Source organism: Oncorhynchus nerka, linkage group LG13 (assembly GCF_034236695.1).
Source record: "Oncorhynchus nerka isolate Pitt River linkage group LG13, Oner_Uvic_2.0, whole genome shotgun sequence".
NCBI classification, from domain to species: domain Eukaryota; kingdom Metazoa; phylum Chordata; class Actinopteri; order Salmoniformes; family Salmonidae; genus Oncorhynchus; species Oncorhynchus nerka.
Genome location: NC_088408.1, coordinates 39,493,915 through 39,509,401, shown reverse-complemented (window position 1 = coordinate 39,509,401; position 15,487 = coordinate 39,493,915). Strand labels below are relative to the sequence as shown.

The 15,487-nt window shown below is 41.9% G+C and overlaps 1 protein-coding gene across 1 annotated transcript; it reads left to right on the top strand.

Moving 5' to 3' along the window:
* Nucleotides 1-646: 646 nt before the first annotated feature.
* Nucleotides 647-14,091, top strand: LOC115139529 (zinc finger protein 180-like). Its single transcript, XM_029677026.2, has 2 exons — nt 647-1,783; nt 11,644-14,091. Exons 1-2 carry the CDS (start codon nt 1,381-1,383, stop codon nt 12,552-12,554), a joined length of 1,314 nt encoding a protein of 437 aa, XP_029532886.2. The 5' UTR covers nt 647-1,380; the 3' UTR covers nt 12,555-14,091.
* Nucleotides 14,092-15,487: the final 1,396 nt, after the last annotated feature.

Below are 15,487 nucleotides of genomic sequence, written 5' to 3'. Positions count from 1 at the left end.
CAACAACTAAATTAATGGCTTATTTGCTACGTGAGGTTTACTTGATCCAACAGAAGTTTCGTAATGATTAAGTTATGTGGACACGTGACATACAGACAACTTTGATAACACTATAGGAGTTGTCTCCAGATTGCTATGCATATTCATGCTAGTAGTTTGGCATATCTCTCCATTGAATACAGGCGGTTGACGACAACAACCCTCATAGAATATAAACAATAGATTACAACAATAAGATGTTTCTCCGTCCAGCAGACCTCTTCTTTAACAGGAGGGGAGTAGTTTAGGGAGCTCATGTTCGGGGATGTTAGCTAGTTAGCTATCATTAGCGACTAGGCTAGTGCTAACTTAACCAGCCAGCTACTATAGCTGACTTATACAAAATAACGTAATATTAAATTAAATAGGTTAACAAGTAGATACGACAGACGTGTGTTTAAAACACAGTAGCTAAAATACACCGAAAGCGTATAAACAGCTTGAATCTTTCGGGTATGTTGGCTGGCAAGCTACCGTGGTGGTTGACAAGCTGTTTATGAAGAACCGTCCACTAGATTATACGTCACGCTAGCAGCATCGCCTGAAAGACGCACATCCCCGTCTGCTGACTGGAGGGGAAACGCAGTTGAGAGAAATATAATATTTTCAGACAAAGCTTATTTTACATGGATTTAATTCAATAATACTATTATATTGAGACATACAAAGACAGGAATTTGTTGATTGATTAGTGAGAATATATATTTTTTTACTACAGCACATTTAAGGCAGTTTCATTAAGTCAAACTAAATCTAAATAAATAGCTAGCTACTGTAGGTCTATACTGCTCCTACATAGTGTAACAATATATCATGTGGGACGTTAAGGTAATGCTGTTGTTACACTGGTGAGTAGAAACTCATGCTTCCTACACTTTAACTTAAATATACTGTAACGACCCTGGGTTTATATGCGCAGAAATCGACTCTGCCGCACGAGCATGCGCCGGACCTCGGGCTAGAAGGTCGAGGGTTCGGGACCTGCTCCCTGCTGTTTCATAACAATACGTTTTACTCAACTGCGTTACCCACTCCAGTCAACAGATGGCGGTCTGAGACTTTCATGCGATGCTGCTAGCGTGACGTAAAATCTAGTGGACGGAACGCTTCTTTCAACAGCGTCAACAGTTAGTCAGCCACCTCGGTAGCTTGCTAGCCAAAATAGCCGAACCAATAAAGCTCTTTAGACGCTTTAGTGTATATTAGCCTCTGTGTTTTATACCCACTTCTGTCGTCTAATTAGTTATCCGATTTAATGTAATATTTACCGTTGTTGTTGTTATTAGTCAGCCAGCGGGCTGGTTAAATTAGCATTAGCCTAGCTAACTAACATCCCCGACCATGAGTTCACTAAGCTACTCTCCTGCTGAAGAAGAGCGTGTCTGCTGGACGGAGAAAGAGGGTCTGTGGCTAAACGTTGTCGTGAAAGAGGAGGAAGAGGATGTCAAAATACCAAAACAAGTAGAGGGTGAGGCTGTTACAGTGAAAGAAGAAGAGAAAGACGTTTCAGTGAAAGAAGAGGAAGACGCGTTCAGAGTGAAAGAGGAGGAGGACGTTACAGTAAAAGAAGGGGAGGAAGAGAAAGAGGAAGCTGTTTTTGGAGTGAAGGAGGAGGAGGGGGAGATGACTGTCACATTGGAAGAAGAAGATGAAGAGGAGGAAACTGGATATCTGAGCTCGGATTCCCAAAGGCATGTTAAGGCATCCTATGGTTCTAACGATGAACGGGCCCCTGTTAACACTAGTAAGTACTGTCTTTAAAAAAAAATGTATTTAATTTATTTAACCTTTTTTTAACCAGGTAGGCCAGTTGAGAACAAGTTCTCATTTACAACTGCAATCTGGCCAAGATAAAGCAAAGCAGTGTGACAAGAACAACAACAGTGTTACACATAAACAAACAGTCAATAACACAATAGAAAAATCTATGTACAGTGTGTGCAAATGTAGAAGAGTGGGGAGGTAAGGCAATAAATAGGCCATAGAGGTGAAATATTTACAATTTAGCATTAACGCTGGAGCGATAGATGTGCAGATGGTGATGTGCAAGTAGAGATACTGGGGTGCAAGAGGATAAATAACAATATAGGGATGAGGTAGTTGGGTGTGCTGTTTACAGATTGGTTGTGTACAGGTACAGTGATCGGTAAGCTGTTCTGACAGCTGATGCTTAATGTTAGTGAGGGAGATATAAGCCTCCAGCTTCAGTGATTTTTGCAATTCTTTCCAGTCATTGGCAACGGAGAACTGGAAGGAAAGACGGCCAAAGGAGATGACCAGTGAAATATATCTGCTGGAGCGCATGCTACGGGTGGGTGTTGCTATGGTGACCAGAGAGCTGAGATAAGGCGGGGCTTTACCGAGCAAGGACGTATAGATGACCTGGAGCCCGTGGGTTTTGCGATGAATTTGTAGTGAGGGCCAGCCAACGAGAGCATACAGGTCGCAGTGATGAGTAGTATATGGGGCTTTGGTGACAAAACAGAAGGCACTGTGATAGACTGCATCCAGTTTGCTGAGTAGAGTGTTGGAGGCTATTTTGTAAATTTCATCGCCAAAGTCAAGGATCGGTAGGATAGTCAGTTTTACGAAGGTATGTTTGGCAGCATGAGTGAAGGATGCTTTGTTGTGAAATAGGAAGCCGATTCTAGATTTAATTTTGGATTGGAGATGCTTAATGTGAGTCTGGAAGGAGAGTTTATTTGTAGTTATCAGAACCGTCCAGAGTAGTGATGCTGGACGGGCAACAATCAGTTGAAGAGCATGCATTTAGTTTTACTAGCATTTCAAAGCAGTTGGAGTCCACGGAAGGAGTGTTGCATGGCATTGAAGCTCGTTTGGAGGTTTGTTAACACAGTGGCCAAAGAAAGTCCAGAAGTATACAGAATGGTGTCGTCTGCGTAGAGGTGGATCAGAGAATCACCAGCAGCAAGAGCGACATCATTGATATATACAGAGAAAAGATTCAGCCTGAGAATTAAACCCTGTGGCACCCACATAGAGACTGCCAGAGGACCGGACAACAGGCCCTCCGATTTGACACACAGAACTCTATCTGAGAAGTAGTTGGTGAACCAGGCGAGTCAGTCATTTGAGAAACCAAGGCTATTGAGTCTGCCGATAAGAATGTGGTGATTGACAGAGTTGAAAGACTTGGCCAGGTCGATGAAGATGGCTGCACAGTACTGTATTTTATCGATGGTGGTTATGATATCGTTTAGGACCTTGAGCGTGGCTGAGGTGCACTCATGACCAGCTCGGAAACCAGTTTGCATAGTGGAGAAGGTGTGGTGGGATTAGAAATAGTTGGTGATCTGTTTGTTAACTTGGCTTTCGAAGACTTTAGAAAGGCAGGGCAGGATGGATATAGGTCTGTAGCAGTTTGGGTCTAGAGTAGAGGTCGACCGATTATGATTTATTTAAAAATAAATGTACATATACACTGTTCAAAAAAATAAAGGGAACACTAAAATAACACATCCTAGATCTGAATGAATGAAATATTCTTATTAAATACTTTTTTCTTTACATAGTTGAATGTGCTGACAACAAAATCACACAAAAATTATCAATGGAAATCAAATTTATCAACCCATGGAGGTCTGGATTTGGAGTCACACTCAAAATTAAAGTGGAAAACCACACTACAGGCTGATCCAACTTTGATGTAATGTCCTTAAAATAAGTCAAAATGAGGCTCAGTAGTGTGTGGCCTCCACGTGCCTGTATGACCTCCCTACAACGCCTGGGCATGCTCCTGATGAGGTGGCAGATGGTCTCCTGAGGGATCTCCTCCCAGACCTGGACTAAAGCATCTGCCAACTCATGGACAGTCTGTGGTGCAACGTGGCATTGGTGGATGGAGCAAGACATGATGTCCCAGATGTGCTAAATTGGATTCAGGTCTGGGGAATGGGCGGGCCAGTCCATAGCATCAATGCCTTCCTCTTGCAGGAACTGCTGACACACTCCAGCCACATTAGGTCTAGCATTGTCTTGCATTAGGAGGAACCCAGGGCCAACCGCACCAGCATTTGGTCTCACAAGGGGTCTGAGGATCTCATCTCGGTACCTAATGGCAGTCATGCTACCTCTGGCGAGCACATGGAGGGCTGTGCGGCCACCCAAAGAAATGCCACCCCACACCATGACTGACCCACCGCCAAACCGGTCATGCTGGAGGATGTTGCAGGCAGCAGAACGTTTTCCACGGTGTCTCCAGACTCTGTCACGTATGTCACATGTGCTCAGTGTGAACCTGCTTTCATCTGTGAAGAGCACAGGGCGCCAGTGGCGAATTTGCCAATCTTGGTGTTCTCTGGCAAATGCCAAACGTCCTGCACGGTGTTGGGCTGCAAGCACAACCCCCACCTGTGGACGTCAGGCCCTAATACCACCCTCATGGAGTCTGTTTCTGAACGTTTGAGCAGACACATGCACATTTGTGGCCTGCTGGAGGTCATTTTGCAGGGCTCTGGCAGTGCTCCTCCTGCTCCTCCTTGCACAAAGGCGGAGGTAGCGGTCCTGCTGCTGGGTTGTTGCCCTCCTACGGCCTCCTCCACGTCTCCTGATGTACTGGCCTGTCTCCTGGTAGCGCCTCCATGCTCTGGACACTACGCTGACAGACACAGCAAACCTTCTTGCCACAGCTCGCATTGATGTTCCATCCTGGATGAGCTGCACTACCTGAGCCACTTGTGTGGGTTGTAGACTCGTGCTACCACTAGAGTGAAAGCACCACCAGCATTCAAAGGTGACCAAAACATCTGCCAGGAAGCATAGGAACTGAGAAGTGGTCTGTGGTCAACACCTGCAGAACCACTCCTTTATTAGGGGTGTCTAATTGCCTATAATTTCCACCTGTTGTCTATTCCATTTGCACAACAGCATGTGAAATGTATTGTCAATCAGTGTTGCTTCCTAAGTGGACAGTTTGATTTCACAGAAGTGTGATTGACTTGGAGTTACATTGTGTTGTTTAAGTGTTCCCTTTATTTTTTTGAGCAGTGTATCATACAGAATATACACACATTTTTGTAATAATGACAATTACAACAATACTCAATGAACACTTTTATTTTAACTTAATATAATACATAAATACACACACACACAGCTCTGAAGTGACAATGATACTGAAGAGTCTGCTTAGGAGACAAATACTCTCAACTGTTTGAATAAAAATAGAGTTTAAGTTACCTGTGATGAATGTTGAAAACAAAAACTGTAATTCCTATATGCAGGAAATCCTATTTTAATAATGGGCATGGTAAGAATTGACGACCAAAGTGCGAGTCATAATTCCCATGACACCTAGCAAAATCTGAAAAGCGGTTCCTTCATTTATTCCATAGGATATTTTTAGATTCACTTAAAATAAGGTCTGTGTTTCGTGCCAATTTTATAACTGTGTTGATATCCATAGGACAAGGTAACTGATCAATATTGGCTAAATATAAGCAATTTTTTTTTTTTGTAGAATAGATTTATGAAAATATGTTGACAAACGTTACCTTATCCTAGTGAGATTTACACGGGTATCAAAACGCCGAGGCGGTTTAAGCCTGCACGAAACACAAACCTTATTTGAAGCAGATCAAGACATTCTCAATGGAAGACATGAACGGTAAAATAACGAAGGAACCCCTTTCAAGTTCAGCCGCAAGTTATTACAGGAATTATAACGCGTCGACTATTTCTCTCTAAACCATATACCTGTGACTAATCCGGAAACTATCACCTCGAAAACAAAACGTTTATTCCGTTCCGTATTTTATCTAACGGGTTGCATCCATGAGTCTAAATATTCCTATTACATTGCACAACCTTCAATGTTATGTCATAATTACGTACAATTCCGGCAAATTAGTTCGCAAAGATCCAGGCGGCCCAAACTGTTGCATATACCCTGACTCTGCGTGCAATGAACGCAAGAGAAATGACACAATTTCACCTGGTTAATATTGCCTCCTAATCTTGATTTTTTTTTTTGCTAAATATGCAGGTTTAAAAATATATACTTTGTATTGATTTTAAGAAAGGCATTGATGTTTATGGTTAAGTACACATTGGAGCAATGACAGTCATTGATTGTTTTTTTATAAGATAAGTTTAATGCTAGCTAGCAACTTACCTTAGCTTACTGCATTTGCGTAACAGGCAGGCTCCTCGTGGAGTGCAATGTTATCAGGTGTTTGAGCATTGGACTAGTTAACTGCAAGATTGGATCCCCCAAGCTGAAAAGGTAAAAAATCTGTCGTTCTGCCTCGTTCCTAGGCCGTCATTGAAAATAAGAATGTGTTCTTAACTGACTTGCCTAGTCAGATAAAGATGAAATAAAGGTGTAAAAATAAAAAAAAAACAGCAAATCGGCGCCCAAAAATACAGATTTCCGATTGTTATGAAAACTTGAAATTGGCCCTGATTAATCGGTCGACCTCTAGTCTAGAGTGTCTCCCCCTTTGAAGAGGGGGATGACCCTGGCAGCTTTCCAATCTTAGGGGATCTCAGACGATACGAAAGAGAGGTTGAACAGGCTCGTAACAGGGGTTGCAACGATTTCAGAGTGTAATTTTAGAAAGAGAGGGTCAAGATTGTCTTGCCCTGCTGATTTGTAGGGATCCAAATTTTGCCGCTCTTTCAGAACATCAGCTGTCTGGATTTGGGTGAAGGAGAAGCGGGGGGGGCTTGGGCAAGTTGCTGCAGGGGGTGCTGAGCTGTTGGCTGGGGTAGGGGTAGCCAGGTGGAAAGCATGGCCAGCCGTAGAAAAATGCTTGAAATTATCGATTATCGTAGATTTATCAGTGGTGACGGTGTTTCCTAGCCTCAGTGCAGTGGGCAGCTGGGAGGAGGTGCTCTTATTCTCCATGGACTTTACAGTGTCCCAAAACTTTTAACATTTCTGTTTGAAAAAGCTAGCCTTAGCTTTCCAAACTGACTGAGTATATTGGTTCCTGAAAAGTTGCATATCGCGGGAGCTATTCGATGCTAGTGCAGAACGCAACAGGATGTTTTTTTGCTGGTCAAGGGCAGTCAAGTCTGGGGTGAACCAAGGTCTATATCTGTTATTAGTTCTACATTTTTTGAACGGGGCATGCTTATTTAAGATGGTGAGGAAAGCACTTTTTTGAAGAGCATCCAGGTATCCTCTACTGATGGGATGAGGTCAATGTCCTTCCAGGATAGCCGGGCCAGATCAATTAGAAAGGACTGCTCGCTGAAATGTTTTAGGGAGCGTTTGACAGTGATGAGGGGTGGTCGTTTAACAGCGGACCCATCACGCACGCAGGCAATGAGATCCTGGTTGAAGACAGCAAAGGTGTATTTAGAGGGCAAGTTTGTCAGGATGATATCTAAGAGGGTGCCCATGGTTACATATTTAGGGTTGTACCTGGTAGGTTCCTTAATAATTTTTGTGAGATTGAAGGCATCTAGCTTAGATTGTAGGATGGTGGGGGTGTTAAGCATATCTCAGTTTAGGTCACCTAACAGTACTAACTCTGAAGATAGATGGGGGGCAATCAATTCACATATGGTTTCCAGGGCACAGATGGGGGCTGAAGGGGGTCAATAACAAGCGGCAACGGTGAGAGACTTGTTTCTGGACAGGTGGATTTTTAAAAGTAGAAACTCGAATTGTTTGGGCACAGACCTGGATAGTATGACAGAACTCTGCAGGCTCTCTCTGCAGTAGATTGCAACTCCGCCCCCTTTGGCAGTTCTATCTTGTCGGAAGATGTTTGGAATGGAAATTTCAGGAATTTTGGTGGCCTTCCTAAGCAATGATTCAGACATGGCTAGGACATCAGGGTTGGTGGAGTGTGCTAAAGCAGTGAATAAAACAAACTTAGGGAGGAGACTTAAAAATAGAGGAGTCTTAAAAACAGAGGCACAAACTCTGCAGTTTTTTAACTAACGTGTGGTGTTAAAGGGGAAATATTCAATAGTTACATCTAGATTTAGACTTTTTAAATTTGTTTATTTGTAGCCATCGATTCTTGAAGAACATAAAACATGCCTCATGGGCTTAGTTCGCCTAGTTTTCACTCCTATGTTTAGAAACAATGTAAACCAACACTGTAGCCTCAACATGGTTAAAACTATAATGTTGATATCATGGATGGTCATCCATAGGTCTGTCTATGAATTTGAGAGTAGTTACATTTCTCCAGCCCCATCATCATCTTATGACCAAAACAGTGGTGGAATGACATCTTTGTTATTGTTTCAACTGCAGATTTTTCTGGGGAACAGTACCGTTCTCAAATTCATAGAGAAAGCTATTGTAGCAACCGTAACCCAAAACCTAGCGACCTCGTCAAGAAGTTCAGACATCTTGGCGTAACAGTTATAAGGTGTTGGCTTGACAGTCGCTGGACCCAGGTTTGAGTTCAGCTCAGGGCTACCCCATGAATTCACTACACTATGAACACAAGGACTGGTCATCCATAAGGTCAAAATCATAGTTTTAACCAGGTTTCGAGGCTATACAGTGGAGTTATGCAATGTTTTGGTTTCTGATGGTGTAATACAGTTGAAATATTTGAAGCATTTATAAGTTACACTACTGTTCAAAAGTTTGAGATCACTCAGAAATGTCCTTTGTTTTTTAATGAAAAGCTCACAAGTCCTCAACTGATAGCTTCATTAAATAGTACCCGCAAAACACCTGTCTCAATGTCAATAGTGAAAAGGTGACTCCGAGATGCTGCAAAGAAAAAGCCATATCTCAGACTGGCCAATAAAATAAAAGATTAAGATGGGCAAAACAACACAGACACTGGACAGAGATATGTATTTTTCTTTGCAACTCTGCATAGAAGGCCAGCATCCCGGAGTCGCGTCTTCACTGTTGACATTGAGACTGGCGTTTTAAAGAAGCTGTTGAGCACTTGTGAGGCGTCTGTTTCTCAAACTAGACACTCTAATGTACTTGTCCCCTTGCTCAGTTGTACACCCGGGCCTCCCACTCCTCTTTCTATTCTGGTGTTAGGTTCAAATTTTTCAGAGTAAATAACTCACGGACACCAGAGTACCTTAACCAAGTTTAATTCTTCCCAAAGAACTCTCCAGATACTCAACTAGTCTAAAGAAGGCTAGTTTAATTGCTTCTTTAATCAGAACAACAGTTTTCAGCTGTGCTAACATAATTGCAAAATGATTTTCTAATGATCAATCAGTCTTTTAAAATTATAAACTTGGATTAGCTAACACAACGTGCCATTGGAACACGGGAGTGATGGTTGCTGATAATGGGCCTCTGTTCGCCTATGTAGATATTCAATTTTTAAAAAACAGCAGTTTCCAGCTACAATAGTCATTTACAACATTAACAATGTCTACACTGTATTTCTGACCAATTTGATGTTATTTTATTGGACAAAAACAAGGACATTTCTTAATGACTCCAAACTTTTGAATGGTAGTGTATATTCTTCAAGAATCAATGGGTATATAGTAAATGGGTCTTTCTATAACTGCCAGTGTAGATTTCCTGTGGGGGTCAAATTATTACAGCTGTTGACAAGTCGTTGTATTCAAAGACCTCAATTTCTTGCCAGGAGGGTGCAAGGTGCTGTGCATTTGTTGTTGTTGTCTGCTGCCAGGACTTGTGTGATGGCCTTTTCCTGCTCCAGGACTGTTTCCATCATCTGCAATGGAGATCCCCACCTTATCAGGGATTCTGTGATGAGCTTGTTGAGAGGCAGGCTCAGTTTATCCTGTGGACTTGTCAGGGCCTTCTGCTTCTTCCAACTATAGGAAAATATGCTGACCACTTCCTTGCATTTAATCCATCTATAGATTTACATACTACTGTTGTGATTAAGAGAGCTATAGAAAACAGGATCATTTATATAGTAGGATATTTATAATTGAAAGAGAGAATACATTGAAACCAGAGGCTAATGTATTAATTATAAATAAAGGCAATGTAATGTTTGGACATTGCACACATTTACATATTACAAATATGATGGATTTGCATAGTGGTATATATTCTGCTTAACGCATAAGAAGGATCAGGCAGTGTAGTCAGCTATAACTTTAAACAGAGGAGATAAAGAATACAATAGTTATTCTGCAATTTAAGTTATGCTGTTTTTAAGTGAGGTTATTTTTCTACCTGCTCTGTGTTTTGGACGTTTAAACTTACCAATAGCAATGTGTAGCCTGTGTCTTGTCCATTTGTTCAGCTCCAATGCTTTGACCGTGTTCCATCCATTGTCTTGTCCATTTGTTCAGCTCCAATGCTTTGACCGTGTTCCATCCACTGTCTTGTCCATTTGTTCAGCTCCAATGCTGTGACCGTGTTCCATCTACTGTCTTGTCCATTTGTTCAGCTCCAATGCTTTGACCGTGTTCCATCTACTGTCTTGTCCATTTGTTCAGCTCCAATGCTGTGACCGTGTTCCATCTACAGTCTTGTCCATTTTGTTCAGCTCCAATGCTTTGACCGTGTTCCATCCACAGTTGGTAGTCATACATACTTGACGCGACTCTTTCAAGCCCCAGGATGAAAGTGCCTACCTCAGCCCAGCTGAAATTATTTATCCGATGTGTTCATCTGGGAAATAAGAGGGCTGAAGGTGTTTGCTTTGCAGCTTCCAGTTGTCGTCAATGTAATGAATTATGGGGCTAATGTATGGCTCTGTGGTCCAGCTTGACCGTAAGTCGGCAGTGGTAGAGAAGAATGAAGCTTTACGGATTTCCTTGGCATCTCTGTCCCGACATTCTGTGTAGAGTTCTGGCAGACATGTTTTCCTGAAGTATTTATGGCTCGGAATCTCGTATCTTAGGTCTAAAGTTCGAATCAACTTTCTGAAACCGTCTTTCTCCAAATAGAATTGGTTCCATCTCTTTCGCTATGTGATATGTAATTGAACTCGTTATCTCAATCAACTTCTTGGTCATCTTGTCAAAACTCCCTAGAAAGGCCAAAACCTAGGAAGAAACTTAGAGAGGAACCAGGCTATGAGGGGTGGCCAGTCCTCTTCTGGCTGTGCCGGGTGGAGATTATAACAGAACATTGCCAAGATGTTCAAATGTTCATAAATGACCAGCATGGTCAAATAATAATAATCACAGGCAGAACAGTTGAAACTGGAGCTGCAGCACGGCCAGGTGGACTGGGGACAGCAAGGAGTCATCATGCCAGGTAGTCCCGAGGCATGGTCCTAGGGCTCAGGTCCTCCGAGAGAGAGAAAGAAAGAGAGAATTAGAGAGGGCATACTTAAATTCACACAGGACACCGGATAAGACAGGAGAAGTACTCCAGATATAACAAACTGACCCTAGCCCCCCGACACAAACTACTGCAGCATAAATACTGGAGGCTGAGACCGGAGGGGTCAGGAGACACTGTGGCCCCATCCGATGATACCCCAGGACAGGCCAAACAGGAAGGATATAACCCCACCCGTTTTGCCAAAGCACAGCCCCCACACCACTAGAGGGATACCCTTCAACCACCAACTTACCATCCTGAGTTGTCCTGCAAATCACCTTCAATACGTTATTTTATTTTACTTCAGGCTTCACCTTTTACCTCAAACAGTACATTTCTGTTGTTGTGGGACTTTAACCATCTTTCTGACTTTCACACAGGAGAGAGATGTGACTATCGTGGATCCCCTGGGGAGCCTCAACAACATCATGATGCTGACAAGGCAGAGAAGAGTCTCTCCAGATCAGAACACCTCAAAAAACACCAGCAGAGACCCAGAGGGAAGAAATCTCACTGCTGCTCTGACTGTGGGAAACATTTCAAATTTTCATCAGAACTTAAATTACACCAGAGAACACACACAGGAGAGAAACCTTATAGCTGTACTCAATGTGGGAAGAATTTTACTCAGTCAAGCAGCCTGATAGTGCACCAGAGAACACACACAGGAGAGAAAAGTTATAGCTGTACTCAATGTGGGAAGAGTTTTACTTCATCTGGCTATCTGAAAATACACCAGAGAGCACACACAGGAGAGAAACCATTTAGCTGTACTCAATGTGAGAAGAGTTTTACTACATCTGGCTATCTGAAAATACACCAGAGAGCACACACAGGGGAGAAACGCTATAGTTGTAATCAATGTGGGAAGTGTTTTACTCAGTCAAAGGGCCTGGTAGTACATCGGAGAACACACACAGGAGAGAAACGTTATAGCTGTGCTCAATGTGGGAGGAGTTTTACTCAGTCAGGCAACCTGAAATCACACCAGAGAACACACACTGGAGAGAAACCTTTTAGCTGTGATCAATGTGGGAAAAGTTTTATCATATCTGGCGATCTGAAGATACATCAGAGAACCCACACAGGAGAGAAACCTTATAGCTGTAATCAATGTGGGAAGAGTTTTGCTACATCTCGCTATCTGAAGATACACCAGAGAACACACACGGGAGAGAAACCGTATAGCTGTAATCAATGTGGGAAGAGTTTTGCTGCGTCTAGCTATCTGAAGATACACCAGAGAACACACACACAGGAGAGAAACCATGTATCTGTACTCAATGTTTGAAGAGTTTTACTCAAACAGCCTGATAGCGCACCAGAGAACACACACAGGAGAGAAAAAACCTTATAGCTGCGATCAATGTGACAAGATACTCTGATTAAAGATCTCTGATCAAACATCAGAAAATGCATACATGAAGGAGTTGTTTCATGAATCAGTGAAATAATGTCACAATGTAGAATGTTTTAACATTGTAGAATAAGTATTTTAATGATGTCACAATGTAGACCAGGCTCTGAATTGAAAGAGTACTATTAATGAGATTTAACAAAAAAGATCTGTATTACTTACCGCGTTGGCGACCCATTTTAATCAAAATGTATCTAGCTGTTTTCTACAAATTGTCCTCTAACCAGGGATGGACACATTATTCCCAGATTCTGTGTGGTTTTTGAGCTGTTAGTTTTAACAGGACTCGGCACAACTTATTTCAACAGGATATCGATGAGTGATGACAAATAAGTGTTTTCTCTTTGTTTAGCGACCCCTACATTTAAATGCATCACTCCAAAATGTAGCTGACTGTCTTCTGCAGGTTGTCTTCTAACCAGTGAGGTAAAAGATATCTCCATTTCCATGTGTTTTTTTGTTTTGTTGTGTTAGTTTCAAGAGCAGGTTCAACCTGATTTCCCCCCAAATCGATATGCGTTGCCATGGAGCTTAATTTATTTTCACTGCACATTTTTCCCTATTGAGATGAGTTTTGTTTGAGCTCGTTCCAAGGGAAAGAGAGTTCTAGAAGCTAGTTAGTTTTAGGATTCTATAGAAATTATACGATTGTATATTATTATTTAGAAATACATGTTTTTAATTGTTCCCAGCCAGTAGACACCATGTTTATATTGTAGAAGGCGAAGCATTTTAGTTGATTATATTGTGAAATGGAAGTTGTTTTCTGTTGGTGGTGAGCAAACTTGTCCATCAAAAATATAGGATATCTTTGTTGTCTTAAAGGGGAAGATTTTACAGGCTTTGGTTTTTCCATTTATGTTTTGAGGTTGGACTTCGAGAACTCTCTTCTTCCTAAACGTATAGCTCGTTAGCACGTAGGACGCACTGATTGGTGTCACCTCGTTAGTCAGTATGTGTTTCACCTGAGCTGGTCCAGGTTCTATTTAAGAGTGTCTGGCCCAGTGCTCCAGTTGTCTTGATGGATGTGGAGAGTCAACACCTTTAGTTGCTCCACCTTTTTGGTGTGTTTTTTTTTTTTGCCTCTTCTTGGGCAGATTTAGTGGGTCTCGTGGTGGGTGTCTTTTATGTCCCAGTTGTTGTTACTAGTCAATTATCAGTGGACACCCCCATAGTGTCTTTCAGAGTCACTCCTAAAAAACAAGCTTATATTTTGGGTTGGATGTTGCATCCAATTAATATTTTAATCAATGGACTTTCCTTAGAATGTTCATTAGTTGTTAGTCTTCTGTTTGTTGTGTACTAAATATTTCTGTTTATTTTCTTTATTTTTTCCTGTGAAGCCATTGTGTTGCATCCATGTCTGAAATGTGCTGTATTAATAAAGCTTGATTTGATTTCAACAAATGAACCCAATGACTGGCCAATCAACAGACTCTTGGTCCGTCTTAGTATGGAAAAACAAAAGTATCAATCCCACTTTTCCAGCCTGCTGAAGGTGTGGTGGAGTGGTAAACACCACCCCCGGCTCTACCAGGTGCTTGTGGTCTCCCACAGCTCTGCTTATGTCATGTTCTGTGGCCTTTCTGTTCCATTTTTTGACTGCCCCTGCAACACAGAAAGAAACACATTTAGTCATATTATATAAAACACTCAAAGTAATGGATATAGAGCATCTATGATCTCAGTTACACCGGGCACCTAAATGTGACTTCTGTCATCTGATCACTCCATGCTGCATTAGGTCTGGATGCACAAAAGTCACAATGTGCTGCATTAGGTTTAGATCTGCCAGGATGGGCATTGTGTTCGGAATTTGAGTCTGGCCACCGAATATGCATCAGCAATGTAAAGAGATGGGGTGAATGAATGGGGAAAAGTACATTTGACACAAATTACCTTCATAATATCAAATAAGTGCATGTGCCTGAGGGAAAATTAACTTTCATACAGCCAAAAGGGGTGAGAAATTAGTGGACAATTTGCACTAATGTAAATAAACATAGATGATGGAACATATTCCCTTTTTGATGACGTGATGAACCGCTAAGGTGACATTAATATTTACCATCTAAACCATGTGTGACCTCTCACCTCTCTGGCTGTAGAAGTGTTCTTCCTCAACAGCTCTCTGACTGAGCTCCACCCTCACTGGGTTTTCAGAGGAGAGGAAGGCTGAGGAGGTATGGAAGGATGAATGGATCAGCCAGTCAATAAAGTGCAGAGCTGCTGTCTGACAAAATGACTATTTTATTAGTTCATTAAAGTAAATAAGGCTTTATGACTGCTGAATGCCAACTATTAATCACTTAGATCATGTATTTTCAGGAAAAGATACATCCTTGGGACGTCACTAGCGCATTGAAGTTGACATTTTAAATGGTTAAGGTAGGGGTTAAGGTTAGGGTTTAGGGTAGAGATGTCCCAAGGATCCCAGATAGCATTGACCATTGTGCATTCTTCTGTCTCTTTTACATAGCAGGACATAACACAGTTCAGGCTGGGTCTGATTTATCTCTGTGCAATGTTGTGAGGGAAAATCTATGTTAACCTCTTTAAGTTGATATGACTTCTAATGTGTTGAAGGATCTTTTTAAGGTTGAGAAGTTTATGTGTATGTTTGTCTGGGTGTGCATCCACACACCCTCTCGACAGACAGGCCAAAGGCGCTTGCTTGCCCCAATTCGGGGAACAATTGATCTACTTCAGAGGAACTGTGTCTAGAGTGATTTCCTGTTGTTTTGACACCTCACTGGAAAACTAGAATAACTATCTGTTGCTACAAAACGAGTAGACCAATTCACAGT

Coding starts and splice junctions, on each gene's coding strand:
- LOC115139529 (XM_029677026.2), top strand. CDS start 1,381: ATGAGTTCACTAAGCTACTCTCCTGCTGAAGAAGAGCGTGTCTGCTGG. Junction 1,784..11,643: donor ACGGGCCCCTGTTAACACTA/GTAAGTACTGTC, acceptor ACTTTCACACAG/GAGAGAGATGTGACTATCGT.